The sequence below is a fragment of the Equus asinus genome, chromosome 5 (assembly GCF_041296235.1).
Source record: "Equus asinus isolate D_3611 breed Donkey chromosome 5, EquAss-T2T_v2, whole genome shotgun sequence".
Classification (NCBI taxonomy): domain Eukaryota; kingdom Metazoa; phylum Chordata; class Mammalia; order Perissodactyla; family Equidae; genus Equus; species Equus asinus.
Window position 1 is genome coordinate 69,868,849 of NC_091794.1, and position 16,125 is coordinate 69,884,973.

Here is a 16,125-nt window from a genome sequence, read left to right on the forward strand (position 1 = left end):
CCCCACCGCTGAGAGGAAGCAAGGTCCCGGGGCCCGTGTGCCTTCCTGCAGCCACTGGGTTACCCAGCAAGTGGTCGTGGGGCCCTGCATTGGGGGCTACAGCCTTGGGGAGCCCACAGTCCGTCCTAGAAGAAAAGACGGGCCGCAGACCAGTCTAAACCGGGCTGGTCACAGTCCCACAGTGGAGGCCCGGAGGAGCGGGTGTTCTCTGTGGGTTCAGAGAGGTTTCACAGAGGAGGGGATGCCGAGCTGACGGCAGAGATGAGGAGGGCCTCTGCAGATGGATCAGCTGAGGGGTGCTGGGCGTTTGGGGGCGGGGTTGGGGGGGGGGAGCCTGTGTGCAGAGAGGCATGGGGGTGTGCACCAGCCCGCATGTTGGGACTGCAGTAGTTAAGAGGGAAGCCCAGCAAGGCCGGTGGGGCCAGAGGGCCTGCCTGCCCCTTGCCCGTTATCTGGGGCCACTGACAGACCTAAAGGCACATTTGTCTTAGGGAGGCCGGGTTGCCGCTGAAGGCTTGATGTGGGGAGACTGGGTTAAGAGATTGACAAGGAGGCTGCTGCTGAGCGATTTGAGAGTGAGGGGAAAGACGCCCGACAGTGGAGCTGGCAGGCCTGGTCATCATTTGATATGGGCATGAGGAAGACCGCAGGGCTGAGGGTGACACATGAGGGGCTGTGAGCCCCCCTGGGCCAGGACTCTCTTTTCCCTTCTAACTTGCCCACACCCAGCAGAAAACCTAGTCCAGTGCTCCCTTCCCTCCAAATCCAGACCTCCCCTTCCACACTTCCTCCCCCAGCTGCTCCCAGTCTTGTGCTCCTCTTCCATATCTTTCCCCCGTCTTGAGTAGGGCCTGCAAAACAAGGCCTTTGATTCCAGTTTTTCATCTGATTCCTATAAAACCCTGTGAGCTGAGAACCCATTTTACAGGTGATGACGGGGGAGACTCAGAGCAGGGAAGTGACTTGCCCAGTGCTCTTTGACCCTTCCCACTCAAGCCTGTCGGGGGCCTTAGCCAATAGCTCAGCCTATCAGCCTCTGTTGTGCTACGAGGCCACCGAGACCCGGAATATGGCAGCTGCCGTGTGTCAAGGCCGCCCCAGACCTGGGTTCTGGATGGTGAAAGCAGTGGTGTCTCGGCATGGAGAGGGCTCAGGCCTGGGAGCTGGGAGAGCTCTGGGACCCAGACTTCTGCTGATTCCTGGCGTGACCATGGACAAGGCCCAGCTGTCTTTGAGCCCTCGTCTGTAGAAGGTGGGCAGTGAAGCCAGTCCGCCTTCCCCATAACTCCGTATGGATACTGTAAGATTCAAAGGAGGCACTGCTTGTGAACATTCTTGGCAATGGAAAAGCCTTGTGGAAGAACCATCCCCAGTTCCTACTCTCTCTCAGGCCCAGAATCCCGATGGCCTTGGCCTACCATCTACTGGAGGATGATCGTGTGGTCAGCTCCATGGGCTCCTCATCCCCAGTGGGAGCTCGAATGTAGCTGCTCCTCAGGCTTATGTCTCTTCCCACTCTACACACTTGCCCGGGGGTCTCACCTCACCCCCGGACACAGATGAATCCCCAGTCTGTTTCCGTGTTAGACTCCTCTGCTGAGCTCCACCCCTGTGAGCCAACCACCTGGGGGATGTCTCCATGAGCGTGGCTTGCAAGCCCCTCAAGCTCACCACATCCAGACTGAACTGTCCCTCTCCAAACCCACTCCTGGTCCCGAGGGCCCACTCAGTGGGGACCCTGTTGACCCCAACGTCCACCCAGAAACCTGGGCGCGGTCCTGTTGTCTCTCTCTCTCTCTCCTTCATCCTGACAACCACCAGGTTCTGAAAATTCTGCCTTAATCTCCCCCAGGTCTGGTCACCCTCTCCATCCTGCACTGCAGCCCAGGCCCCTGTTCCTCTCCGAAGACCAGCCAGGTGTCCCTGTCTGTGCTCTTGTCCACCTGCCCCCGACCCCCGCCACTGCGAGCTCTTTCACTCCACTACAGAGTAAGCTCTCTTCCACTCCCTTTTTTCATTCACTCCCTTTTATGCCCCAGAGCCCTCCCTCCTACCCTCTCCCACCACTCTAATGTGTTTTCAGGTTATAAGTGTTGCAAAATGTGAATTCTTTTTGATACACTTTTCTACTCAGCGCTAGGTTTGGTCCCATCCGTGGGGCTGCATGTACCCCACTGCATCTAACTGCTGCCTGGGGCTCCATGGCACCCATCCCCCTATCCCCGAGGAGGCATACTAAGGCTGCCGGCTCTCCCAGGCACCACAAATAACGCTGTGATAGACTTCCTCCTACATGTCTCTTTACAGACCTGTGGGAAGATTTCCCCAAGAGGAGTGCCCACAAGTGGAACTGCTGGGTCATGGGTATGCGTGAACTTAATATGACTGAATAGTGGCAGATTCCTGCCCAGAATGGCTGCACCCCTCAACCCTCCCACCAGCAGTGCCTGGGCGTTCCTGTATCCCCATGAGGAGGGAGCTTTCTAAACAGACATCTGCCCACATCTCTCCCTGCGTAGCACCCCACCATGTCTTCCTGCTGCTCTCTGGATGAGGTTCCCCCTTAACACAGCCTCCAAGGCCATAGAGACCTGGCCCTGGCCCGCCACTCCCCCCCGGCCCCCGCCCTCACCACTAGGCTCCCTTGCACTTATGTATCTGCCATTGGGCCTTGGTCCCATGTGCTCCGCTCTGCAGACACGCCCACCACGTGGTCATCTCTCCAAAGCCCCTGGAGGGGGTCTCGTCCCTGGGAAGCCTTCCCTGACGCCCCACCTTCACCTCCTCTGGACTTCACAGCCCCCATGCTTCCCCTGCATCGCCGCGCTGACCTGCTGGGCTCTTGGTGTCTACATGTCTCTGACACTTCCATCTGACCAAAGGTTCTCAACCTAGCACTTTTCACACTTTGGGATGGGTAATTCTTCACCGTGGGGGCTGTCCTGGGCATTGAAGAATGTTTAGAAGCATTTCTGGCTTCTACCCACTAGATGCCAATAGCATCTCCTTCCCCAAGTTGTAACAACAAAAAATGTCTCCAGACATTGCCAGATATTCCCTCAAGGTCGAAAGCAGCCCCGGTTGAGAGCCACTGCATCAGACCATGAGCTGCCCAGGGCCTGGGGCTGGGTCTCGTTCCTGTCTGTGTCTCTGCCACCCAGAGCAGGCCTGGCCCTGGTCAGGTGCTATATAAATGTTGCCCGAATCACAGTGGCGGCCAATCTGGGCGAGGACTCGAGGGTGGGATTCAGACCAGGGTTCTGGGATGTGCACGATGTCATGGGGCAGGGGAGTCTCTTCTTTTCCTCCCCCAAAGCCCACCCAAATCATCATCTCCTTTGTTCTTGACTCTCCCTGTCGGGGAGGGGAAACTGAGACATCCAGCAGACTTACTGTGTGACCTTGAGCAAGCTACTTCACCTCTCTGAGCCTCAGCTTCCCCACTCATAACATGTGGACAAACAGCCTATATGAGTCTGTAAATGCTGACTGAGTCAACAGTGAAGGCCGTGCTCATCTCACAGGTTTGTCACACAGAGCAATGGCTGCTCCAGACCCCAGGGCATCTCCCACAAAGAAACACTCAGCAGGAAGAGGTAAGCCACATGGCATTTACAGTGAACATGGCTGGGACCGTGGCCACCCTGAGGAGGGCTGGGGGCTTGGGGACATCACTGCTTCAAGGATATCTTCCAGGAGCCCAGTGCCTGCATGATCCAGGAGCGCCGCTGGTGGGAAGTGGGCAGGTTCTCACAGCTAGGGCTCCAGCGGTGGGTGGTGGCCGGGTCACACACCCACGTGTCCCCGTGCGGCAGTGGCCAGGAGTTCCTCCAGCAGCTGGCCAGGATCTGGGCCTGGGCCTGGGCCGCATAGATGCAAACTGATGCTTCTGGATCGTGTCTCAGGTTTTCCAGAGCTGGGTTATGGGGAGGGAAGAGGCCACTTATTAAGACCAGGTCCCCACATGTGTCCCACATCCCCTCCTTTCTTCTCACTTCCATGCCTTGGCTTAGGCACCCTCTGATCATCATCCTCTCATCTCAACTTCCTCCCAGCTCTTCAAATTGTTCACATCTTTCAAAACCTGCCTCCTCCAGGAAGCCTTCTTGGACTGCCCCAGCCTACCTTCAGGCTCCCATCAGCTTCCCCAGTTACAAAATTAACCTGCTCACTTAAGAGTCTGAACTACTTGCCCTGCACTCAGTGGTTTTTGGTCTTATTTTCTGAGCCTGTTTCCTGGATTGTGAGCTCCCCAAGGTGGGGCTGTGTGTTCTGTGTTGGTAACCCGACGGTACCTAACGTGTACTCGCCTGGATGAAGACTAGCACAGCTGGGCTGAGCTGGAGTCCCTTGCCCTGGCCCACATCCCTCCCCTTTCCTATTACCCCCTGCGAGCTTCCTCATCCACTGACTGGCTCTGAAACCTCACCAACGCGGGCCATGACTTACTGGCTTTAACTTCGTTCAGACAATCTTCCGTCATTAAGCTCTCCATGCAGGGGACCAGCGACCCTTGGGCATAATCCAAGAGGTGAGTGCCTCCACCTCCTGACTCCGACCCCACCCGTATCCCACCCTGGTACCAGACCTCCTCAGGGAAGCTCTCCCCACCCTCCTCCAGCCCCACAGATAAGGCCCTGGGATAGATTCCACAGGAGTAGTCCTGGAGAGGTGGCAGGTCCAGCAGGCAGGGATGGCACCAGGACAGGCAGGATCTGGGCTGCAGCCCACTCTGACAGTGTGGCCCTATGTGGTCCCTCACCCAGGCTGGCCCTTAACGTCCTCATCTGAGCCCTGGGAAGGTGTGTGTCTGCTGCCCCTTTTGCAGGGAGTCTGAGCAGCAATAACATGAAGGACACTGAGAGCTTTATGGATCTTCCAGGCAAGCGGTTGGCAGGGCCCCTGGAGGGCTGAGACCCAGGTGCTCAGCCACATTGCTCAGCCCTCCCTCCCAGCCGGAGTGCCTGGCTCCCCAAGTACCTGCAGATGCTTGATTAGGCCCAACCTCCCAAAGGCACTTCCCACACTTCTGTGCCTAGCTCGTTCCCTGTTTATCCCTGAATTTTCGGCCTAACATGGTCGCTGCTCCAGGAACTCCTTCCTACTCTACCCCCAAGCTGGGTGAGGCGCCTCTCTGGGTTCCCAGAGCATCTGTGAGTTTCTCTCTATCTGTATATTCTGTGTTGTATTTCACTTGTGATTCTGCATCTCTCCCACCAGACCAGGGGTCTCTTTAACTTAGATCTGCTGGGGGGTAAGGGAGTGGCAGGGGCAGTCTCTGAGGATCTTTAAGTCACATTGCACAATTGCATGCGTGTATGCATTTTTCTAGAGAAAATGTTCATAACTTTCTTCAGGGACTCACAAAAGATCCATAACCCAGAAGCGGTTAGGAATCAGTGCACTGCGCTGGGGCGTCTGCAGGCAGACAAGGGTGCTGCTTGGCTTCGTGTCCCCAGCACAGGCCTGGCACATAGAGGACTCCCAGGGTGATAAACACCAGTGTTTTTAGGAGTGGTTAATTTGAAGCAAGATTTAGAGAAATGAGCATCTAGAAAATGATGGCACTCCATGTGAGGAGCCGCCTCTGAGCAGGCCCCACATTCTGGGGGTGCCCCCAGGCCTGGGCATTGCTCCTCTGTCCTGGAACTGAGCACATTAGCAGCTACTCCCTACTTCCTGCAGCATCATCCTGAAGCTTTGTTTCTCTGCTCTGAGCACAGCGGCTGACAGAGAGGAGGACCAACCCATGTTTGCTACACAAACCAGTGAAGGGCACACGGCGGGCTGGAGGAGTGAGAAACTGCCAATGAATCAGGAAAAGGTGCCAAAGGATACACTGCTCTACGAGCTGGGGGCCGGGCGCCCTCCTCTCCAGTCCTCTTGGCAGCAGGGTGCCTGGGCCTTGGTAAAGAGTGTGGTGGTTTGGGGAGAGGAGGGATGTAGCTGGGAGGAGACACCCAGCATGCTGACAGATGGGCCCTGTGAGTGGGGGGTGGGGGGATCCTGGGGGAGGGGAACGTGCTACTTGTTTTCTCCCTAGAAAGGTGGAGGTTGGGATTGTGGGAAATAAGGAAGGTGATTGACATTGACTGAGCGTCTTGACAGGCCAGGCATCACCTCTTAAAAAATATTCTCATGCAGTCTGTGAAGCCGTTGAGCCCCATCTTACAGATGAGGAAACTGTGGCTCAGTGGGAGTAAATCACTCAGTTGGGGTCACACAGGAAGGGGGTCATGTCACTGAGATTGCACTTTGCCACTCGGCCCCTCCTGCCGCAGTCAGTGGTAGGCTCCTGCTAGGCCTGGACCCATGCCATAGACCTGGGGGCGCGGGGCAGCACTTCTGCTGCATACAGTTGCCAAGGTTGTGCCCTGCACAAGGACTCCGGGCTAAATCCAGCCTGTGGCCCACTTCCCAAGCTATGATCTTAGAGGAGAGAAGACTTTCTGATCTGTACCATGGCCATCTGCTGGCCAAGCCTTCACCCAGGGGGAGGCATCCACCCAGTGCTGGAAGGGCCGGCAGCTTCCTTCCAAGGGGAGGAAACACCCTGGAGAGCAGGCAGCCCTGGCACAGGGCCTGCTGTGCGAGGCAGGTTACCTATGAACATGATGGAGGACTTCCGCAGGGAGGCCCGGGGGCTCCTGGCATACTCCAGGCTCTGGCTGAGGAACATGAAGGCGCTGTCTCGGTGGGTACTCACCTGGGACAGACAGAAACCCTGGGAGTGCCGTGCCCTCAAAGGGACTAGCCTCCCCTCCCGAGTCCTGTCCCCTTGCCTCTGAAACATCTCTGCTCCCCAACCGAGCCTCTGCCCCAGCTCCCCAGAGGCCAGCCTCATCTTCTCTTAGCTGATTACAGCAATAGCTTCAGTGGGCTTTCTGCCTTCGGTGTCTCCTCTTCCAAACCACCCCCTACTGCAGCTAGAGGGAAAGTTCTAAATCCCAGCCAGAGGGGAGAGTGGACATAGCATGAGGAGGACATGATGGATAAGAAGACAGGTTGGACCAGGGTGAAGGATTCAAGTTACAGACCAGTGGCAATAAACTGGAGAGTTAGGAGGGTCTTAAAAACCCCTAAAAGCCAGACAGGAATAGAGCTTATTTGTACATTAGAAAATAGGAAGCCAGCATTCATTCTTGATATGGCAATGACAAAGCAATGTTTTGGGCAAAATAGTCTGACTGTGGTGTTCAGGATGAATTTGATCAAGTAGAAATCAGAGGGCAGCCATCCCACTAAAAGGCTATTAAAGGAGATGAGGAAAAATCTGATCTGATCACTCCCCTCTCGACCACCCCTGCAAGTCAGGGAGTCAACTCCTGGGCCTGGCACACAAAGCCTTCATGTTCATGTCCCTTCTCAGCCTCAGCTCCCACCACTGCCCCCACCTGCCACGCACACTATGCTCCAGATTCAGGATGCAGCCCAGCTCTCCCCAGATCTGTGCCTGGTACAAGCGATTGCTCCTGACTGGAGTGCCCCTCCCTCTCTTCCTCACCTGATGAATTCCCTCTCATCCTTTGAGGCTGAGCTCCTCCTCCCTGAAGATTTCCACAACCCTCAGGCAGAGCTGATCCCACCACCCTTGATGTTTCTGCAACACGTTGCACAGCCTCTGTCATGGCATATGTGACGTTGTGCTGTAATTATTTATACCCATCTCCCCCATTGGATCTGGAGCTCCCCCAAGAGAAGGGGCCCTCTCACTCAGCTCAGAGTCCTCAGCACCCTAGACGGAGCTTGGCGTGGCAAAGGTGCCCAGAAATTGTTGGGTGATTAACAGAATGAATGAATGAAGAGGTCACCAACCCCTTCTTAAAGCTAAGGCTACCAGTTGACCTTCATATAAGCAACGCTGTTCACACCTGGAGAGCAAAGAAGAATCCAGAGGGGGTCTAATGCAGAGGTCACAAGCCTGCAGCCCACGAGCCACAAGTTGCCAGCAGAACAGTGGCCAGCAAGTGTTTTAAACAAGCTAAATTGGTTGCTAAGTAACGTCTTATAAATATCTGAGTTTCTAGCTTCTCCTGTGAAACCAGACGACCTGGCAAGAGGGGCCTGCACGGTGAGCTGGAGCACTCCACTCGTGCTTTCGACAGGGCCTGAGCCCTCCAGGTTGCCAGGGGCCCCACCACTTCCGTGCCACTCATGATCATCATCTGCCCAGACACCGGTCACTGTAGGTGTCTGCTGGCCAAACACTTCCTCCAGGCCTCTTTTTCCATCTGTTAAATGATGGTAATGATAAGACCCTGGATCGCAGAGGTTTGAGCATTATTGATAGTGGCAGTGTCAAGACCTTCTCTCAATCCTAGCAACAATCTGTTACTTGGTATGTTTTGGTTAGCCTGATGTGGGGGATGCTGGCATGCCCCTTCAGATATAAAGGATTTATTCCCCCAGCTGTGCAGATTGCCTCAGCTGGAGAGGACTGCTGGCCCAAGGCTACGCCCCTTTCCAGGGTGCCTGGCATCCAATGACCGGTGGACACGGGTGTAAAGAGCTGAGCCCTGGCCCTGGTGTTGGCACTCTCACCGTAGTCTTGGCTGGACCTCCCCTGAAGCTGCGTTGCAACTCAACTTGTCCCCCTGCCACTCATGCCCCCTCCCCTCCCCCGATAGGAGTTGATCCCAAGGGCGCTCCCTCATAAACGTCCTGCGTGATAATCTCTGACCCGGAGTCTGGAACCAGGCCCATGACAAGAGGGAGGGCAGATGGGACGAGAGGACAAGCTTCCCAAATGCCATGCAGGGGGCCTGGGCTGTACTGCTGCGCAGTGTGTCACCATGTGTCTGTGGCTCACTCCTACGTCAGGATGTTCCCGGGGGTTACCTAGAAAGGGGGTGCTGTGGCTAAATAAGTTTGGGAAACCAGGAATTAGGCAACCATGGCACCTTTCCTCAGCACAGAACATCTCAGCGCCTTCAACACGCTGGTGTCATGGCACACCTCCAGGAGGAAGACGGCGACACGGTATTTCCCAAACCTGTTTGTCTTGGAACTCCCTTGCTCCCCTGTGGGCAGATCTCATAGCACTGGTGTCGCAGAGAATATACACGGGGAATGACTGCTGTGGAAAAGGGAGCCAAAGATGGCCTTCGAGCAGGAAGATCATATAGACACACTTGTGTTTTAACAAGACCACTCTGGTGCCCTGAGTGGGGAATGGATTGGAAGGGACGAGATTAAAGACTGGGAAACCCACTGGATGGCTGGACCCGTGGCCCAGTTGAGAGACATCCATGACCTGATGGGCAATGACAGTGGGGATGGGAAGGGAAAAACATATTCAGAGTTATTTAGGATATTTAAGGTTGATCAAGTGTGGACAGTGAGGGAAATGCAATGTCTAGGATGATTCTAGGTTTCAGCTTTGGGGATCTAGAGGAACAGAGCAGAGTTGACACAGGGAGGCTGTCAGTTCAGAAGAGAAATGAAGTGCCTGTGGTCAGCCAGGGCACATGCCCAGTAAGCCAATGGAGAGGGAACCCTAGATGGGGAGAAGTCAGAGACGGAGATGGATATTCAGAAGTGACCACCTGTAGGTGGGAGTGGAGTCACCAGTCAGGATGCTGTGTGAAAAGAAGGAAGACAAGGGAAAGGAGTGCCCACCCCCAACGTGCTCATAAGGAGCCACTGTTGTCTGGGAAGCACTCACAAGGTACTTGCAAATTTTGGCCACCGTCTGCTGCTGGCTGTCCCAGGGCTTCTGGTTATAAGCTCTTTTTGGCAATTCCCAAGCCATGAAGCAAGAACAGCGGAACAGGGTCTTCACACATTTCTGGGGACAACAGCAGGAGAACACTAGAGCTGAGGAATTCCAGGACAGCCGGACGTATTCCAGAAAGAAACTGAGTGAAACTGGGTTTTGGAAAATCAATTCCTAGGTGAAATGTACAAGGGAAGTTGGCTGTTTGGAGAGGAGTCCTGACATGGGTGCCCTGGGGAAACGGCCATGGCTGGACGTAAATGACTGCCGACTACGGATGTTACTGATTCTGATTTGGTTTCCACAAAGGGAGGTGCACCCACAGAGCTCGGAACCCATGTGCACTCACCTGGGCCACCTTGGTGTTGCCCTCTTGCATGGTCAGCAGCAGGGGCACCAAGGTGCTGATCAGCTGCTCCTCCAAGGCCGGGGTGCGAGGCGACCGCAGCTTCTGGACCATCTTGCCGTACAGGCTGATGCAGGAGGAGCGCACCTCCTCTCGCGACTGGGGCAGAACCCGGAGGCTCAGGTGTGCTCCCTCCTCCAGGAGGTACCTGGGCCTCTGTGCCCCACCTGGAAGCACCACAGCCTCCCTTCCACTCATTCTGAGGAGCCCTCCAGGCACAAGAGGCACCCAGTGAAGCTGCTCTGGGGCCAGTGCCCCCCTCACTGGAACCTGGATCCTAGCTCTGCCCACTCTTCCCAGCCAGGACCCCCACTAACTTACCATCAAGTGGAAAAATGCCCCCTCTGCTGGGACCAATCAAAAAACTGTGCCCCCTCTAGGTGGACCAATGGAAAGGAAGTCACCTTCCCTGGGAGCCTTGATTACAGAAGAAGAGCCCCTCTGTGAGAACCAGTTAGAAAAAGAACTTTCTCTGGGCGAACCAACTACAGAAGGACCAGCTGGAATGAGGTGCCCCTCCTCTGGGCTGACCGGGCCCTGCCCAGGTCCCAGCGGGGTGTGGGAGCTACTGCAGCCCCCAGGGTAGTACGGAACCTCCCTGCATGTGCAGCCCCCCAATCCATCCCACCCCCACCCTGCGGGCGTCCTTACATCACTGAAGTGTGGCAGCAGGACCTGCAGCATCTCCACATAGACCGAGCTGTCCATCAGCTTCCGGTCCTGTGCCTTGAGGATGGTCTTGAGGTTGTGGACTGCCTCCACCACCAGCAGCCCCTCCATGCTCTTCAGGCCCTTCACCATGGCGGGCAGGAGGGCCTGCACCTTGGCAGCCTGTCGGGCAGGAACATTGGGATGGGGACTCCTACCTGGGCTAACAGGCGGGAGACCCAGCCTCTGATTCACTGAGATGAATGAGGAGAAGCAAGTCCCACTGCCAGGCCTTTGCTGTGCCATCCCACCTGCCTGCAGTGCCCTCGCTCAAGCCCTTGCTGTCCCGGGAGCCCTCGCTGACTCCTCCTGGCCCGATACCCGAGTCTCTGTTGTGAACTCCCTTCCTCCCACTGGGTGGATGATACCCTGCATTGTTAGCTAGTTTTCTGAGTCCACATCCTGTCCCTGCGTCCTGGCCACATCATGAGCTGCAACAGTGCCTGGCAGAGAAAAACAAAGCACTTCTTACAGTGCTAATGAGACACCAACAACCTGGCCTCAGTTTTCTAATCTGTAAAATAGGAGTAATTCCTGCCATCCCCAACTCCTCGTACATACACTGCCTTTAGGCTCGTTGTGAAAAATCTGGATTAGAAACTATCTCAAAAAGAATGAAGTATATAGGGAATTATTAAAGGATATTCATTTTACAGATGGGGCAACTGAGGCAGGGGCAGAAATGAGCTCCGATTCTAGCCACTAGGATCTGAAAGTCGGTGATGGCCAAGCTTCATCCTTCCGCCAGCCGGGGGTGGCGCTGGGCCGGGCTCTCTTCCACCCTCCACTCACCTTCTCAGACCTGCGGGCCAGGATGACCAGGCCTCGGATGGACAGCACCTTCATGATGGGGTCCTGGTGGCTCAGGCCTTCTGCCATCCGCCCCAGAGAGTACTCCTCAGGGATCCGCCGCACCTGCTCCATCTGGAGGAGCTGAAGAAGGAACGGGGATTACTCGCTGGGCCCAGGGCCGGGGCAGCCCCCCGTGTTCCCCGCACCCTGGAAGTGCCCGAGGATGACCAGCGATGAGTGTGGGGCACGAACGACTGCTGTCTGGTCAGTGCTATCCAACACGAGCTACATGCATACATTTAAATTTTCTAGCAGCCACATTGAAAAAGTAAAAAGAAATAGGTGAAATGAATAATACATCTTATTTAACCCAATATATCCAAAATATTATCATTTCAACATGTAATCAATATAAAAATTATTGATATATTTTGTACTTTTTAAAAAAAAAAATTTGTACCAAATCTGAAACCTGGTGTGAATTTTATGCTTACGACACATTTCGAGTCAGACTGCTGCATTTCAAGGGCTGAACAGGCCCTGGGCGGCTCATGGCTATCGTGCTGGACAGCGTGGGTCTAGTCAGTCCACGCCCCTGGCTTCTTGTCTCCACCTGGCCTCCGTGCTGGGACCCTGAGCCCTGTCCTCTCTGCCCCGCTGCCCACTCTCCTTGGCGAGCACCCGCTCTCAGGATCTTACCTGCTTCCTTACACAAATGACTCCCAAGCCTCCGTCTCCAGTCCCAGCCCTGTCCAGAGCTCCCTGGACACCTCCACCCGACGTCCATCAGCACCTCATGGCAAAGCCGAATGTGCCACTCTCTAGCTCAGAGCCCCTGGGGCCCCCACTGCCTGTTGCCATCGGCCCTGCTTGATTGCCTCTGGGCCTCATTCACACCATGCCCACCCTCCAGCCCACTATCTTACCACCAGCCTGCTTCTCCCCAAGCTGCCTCACCTAGGCTGACTGCCCCCTTCTCTGGGCCCCTGGGAGCCCTGAACATGGAAACCTTCGTGCCCCCATCTGCTTTTGCATGTCCCACAGGGGGCTTCCTTGAGGACACAAACAGCCATTCCTCCTTGGGTCCCTGTCAGCGAACACAAGCTCTGGTGCGGAGTATGTGCTTAGGGAATGCTTGTTGCACAAATCATGAAATTTGGTTCCTTTTCTCCTTAGAATTGCCCTTCCTCCTGTGTCCCCCATTGCAGGGTTAGCACCACCAGCCCCCCTTGTCCCCGCCCCAAACCTGGCATCAGCCCCATCTCCCTCCTCTCCCTCCCTGCCCTCCCCACCGGCTGCAGCCACCCCGCCTTCCATTCCTGCCTAGTCGTCCTCGTAAACGTTTCTCCCATCTGTTCCCTTGCCTTCATCCACTATGACTTTCGAGACCATGTGTCTGTATGATGAGACGAGAGAGCTAGGGAGATGGGGCAGGATGGGAGTGGGGGCCAGGAAAGGCTCCGTCCACCCACCCAGGTGACGGAAACTCAGCCTGCTGTGCACCAGGTTCTGAACAGGGCACCAGAGACACAGAAAGGAGTAATGATAATGGTAATAGCAACACAACTGACTCGCAGAGAGCACTTCCTCTGTGCCAGGCATGGCCCTAAGTGCTTCACGTGAACTCAATTAATCCTCCTCAAAACCCTAGGAGGCGGGCATTTCACAGGTAGGCTCAGTGACTCGCCCAAGGTCACGCAGCTCCCTTGAGGAGTTCACCGCCATTGGGAGAAGCAAGCACACACACAGACCATCACAGCAGAGGGGACTGGGGAGCCGGCGGGGTGGGGGGTCATCTGAGGCTATGTCAAAGCATCCCTATGAATGTGGTGGCCTGGCTCTGGCCAGGAGCAGGCCACCTCCTCTGAGGAGTGCAAGAATGACTGGACCTGGTAAGGACCCTGGCCCCAGGGAGGGAGGGCCACTGCTCAGGGTCCAGGGCAATGTTGCGGACGGTTAAGCCTAGAGTCCCTGGCCTTGTGGTGGACGTGGGAGCACCCCTGAGGTCTGGCACCGTCCACCCTCCACCCCTCCCCCAGAATCCGTGTGGCAGCCACTGACAGACTGAGAGGGCAGCGCCTGTCCCTCGAGGCTGACGAGGAAAGAGGAGCCAGGCAGGCAGAGCTGGTCTGAATCCCTCTGGACTCCCGGAGCTCTGTGACCTTGAAAAATGCCCTTTCCTCACCGAAACGTGAGCATCTCGAGCCTCACAGGCCCTCTGTGCAGCTGCGCCGTGCAGACAGCGTGCAGCATGAATGAGGTCAGCGCAGCGCTGGGCACATAGCGGACCCTTGAGAAGTGGCACCTTCCCTTCCCTCCCCAGAGCTGGCGGAACCCGGGACACTGACCCTGACCCAGGCTTGTCCTCCTGAAGGGGACACATTCTGCTGGTGCCTGGAGAGCCAGGCCAAGTGTTCCTCCAGGTGCCTGCTCATCCGCTCAGCCCCCCTCCTGGACCTCTCAGGGCTAGGTGTGAGGATGCCACACAAACATGACGTGGCTCCCACTCCCTGACTCACAGTCCAGCTGGAATCACAGAAAAGACACAAGAAGTGCCTGGGACGCCGTGCTGCCTCCTGTCCATCTGGCCAAGCTTACTTACCTGCCAACGCCCAGCTCAAATGGCATCTCCTCCAGGAAGCCTTCCTTAACCTTCCACTATCCAAGCAGACAGTGAGCCTCCTGCCTCTGAGCCCCACTGTACAGCCCCGGGTGCTAGCCCGGACCCCATGCATGACAGTCGGCAGGCCACAGGAGGCAGGCAAGGGTGGTGGTGAAGAGGGCATGTTTTACAAGTCCATGGACAGATGAATGGAGAAACAAAATTGGTATATACGCACCAAAGAAGGTGATTCAGCCTTCAAAGAATGAAATTCTGACCCTGCTACAAGATGGGTGAAACTTGAGGTCATTGTGCTAAGTGAAATAAGCCAGACACAAAAGAACAAACATGGTACGGTTCCACTCATCCGAGGCGCCCAGAACAGGCAGATCCGTGGAGACAGAAAGCAGGGTGGTGGGGCCAGGGCCTGGGCGGGGGTGGGGGGAGTTGCTGTTAAGTGGATGCAGAGTTTCACTTTGGGAAGGAAGATGAAAAAGTTCTAAAGATGCATGGTGGCAATGGCTGCACAACGACGTCAATGTACTTGACGCCACTGAACGGCACGCTTAAAAATTAAAACGGTAACTTTTATGTTATATATATTTTGCCACGATTTTTAAAAAAACTTAAAAAAGAGAGAGAGAATGGGTTTCAGAGCCCAGATATCTGGGTTTGAATCCTGGATCTGCTGCTTACGAGCTGCGTGGCCTTGGGAAAGTTACCCAGATATGTGCCTCAGTTTCCACCTCTAAAATAGGGGACGGAGTAGCGTCTCTGCCGTAGGATCATCGTGAGGGAGGAAGGAATCAATGTGCCTGAAGCTCTCAGTACATGCCCGGAAGACAGTGATGGTACCTATTGTCATTGGTGAGTCTCCTCGTCTGGGTCTGACCCCACCAACTTTCTCCTGGCTCATCTCTCCCCAGCACTGCCCACCCCCGAGTAACCCCCACCCCCGACTCCCTCAGCTTAGATGTCACTTCCTCCAGGAAGCCCTCCCTGATCCCCCTGATCAAGTATTCTCCCACTACAGCCTGGACTGCCCCCATCATAGCACGAGTCACCCTATGGCACCCCACGTTATAATTGGGATATCCTCTGTCTCCCCTGCCACACCAAGAATCCCTTGAAGGCAGAGGGGAGTCAAATTCATATTTGTGTCTCCAATCTCGTATCTCCAATCCAGCGCCTGGCACACAGTGGTGCCCAGCAAAGGTTGATGGGTGCCTGGGGCACTGGGGGAATCTGGGAGGAGCAGAACAGGGTGCAGAGGTGGAGAGAGGAGGAGAGAAGGAGGGAGGGAGACCCACGAGGTCTTCATACTCAAGAGGAATCATGCTCAGCAAAGACTGTAAACCATTAAGTGCTGTTTGCACAGGACAGACGACCAGTAATGTGAACTGAGGCCATGCTCAGGGAAGGCTGGCGAGGAGCGCCCACCCCCGCCCAGCCCCATCGGTACCTCCACGAAGAAGGCAGTGGCGGTGATCTTGTGCTTCTCGTCGCCTCGCTCCAGGAGCGGGATGAGCAGGTAGAGGATGCGACACAGCTCCTGGCAGGAGTAGTGCACCATGGCCCTGGGGGGAGGGGCAGGCCCCTTAGGCTCTCCAGCCCTGGGGGCACCTGCTGGGTGGGGGTCTGGCCGTGACACTCTAAACTCCAGGCAATCCAGGGTCACCTGGGTTCCTGTGTTCCCAGGATTTCCCACCCGGACAGGATCTCAGAGGACATCCAGTTTAACTGCTTCGTTTTATAGAAGGGGAAACTGAGGCCCAGAGTAGGAAAGCAACTTGTCGGAAAGCACAGAGCAAATCAGTGAGTGAGACAGGCTTAAGACCCCTGACCACACAGGACCACTTCGGGAGGAAGCGCCAGGGGCCAGGCAGCCACCGCCACTTTCAC

The 16,125-nt window shown here is 55.7% G+C and overlaps 1 protein-coding gene across 1 annotated transcript in view; it reads right to left on the reverse strand.

Moving 5' to 3' along the window:
* Window positions 1–367: 367 nt before the first annotated feature.
* MROH7 (maestro heat like repeat family member 7) overlaps window positions 368–16,125 on the reverse strand; it is a 44,924-nt gene continuing 29,166 nt past the window's right edge. Inside the window, exons 16-23 of the mRNA XM_014844368.3 lie at window positions 15,686–15,800; window positions 11,622–11,762; window positions 10,773–10,952; window positions 10,065–10,220; window positions 9,665–9,787; window positions 6,604–6,706; window positions 4,450–4,512; window positions 368–3,916 (exon numbers count right to left, since the gene is read on the reverse strand). Coding sequence (XP_014699854.1) covers window positions 3,672–3,916; window positions 4,450–4,512; window positions 6,604–6,706; window positions 9,665–9,787; window positions 10,065–10,220; window positions 10,773–10,952; window positions 11,622–11,762; window positions 15,686–15,800 — 1,126 coding nt within the window. The 3' untranslated portion in view covers window positions 368–3,671. The remainder of the gene's footprint in view (window positions 3,917–4,449; window positions 4,513–6,603; window positions 6,707–9,664; window positions 9,788–10,064; window positions 10,221–10,772; window positions 10,953–11,621; window positions 11,763–15,685; window positions 15,801–16,125) is intronic.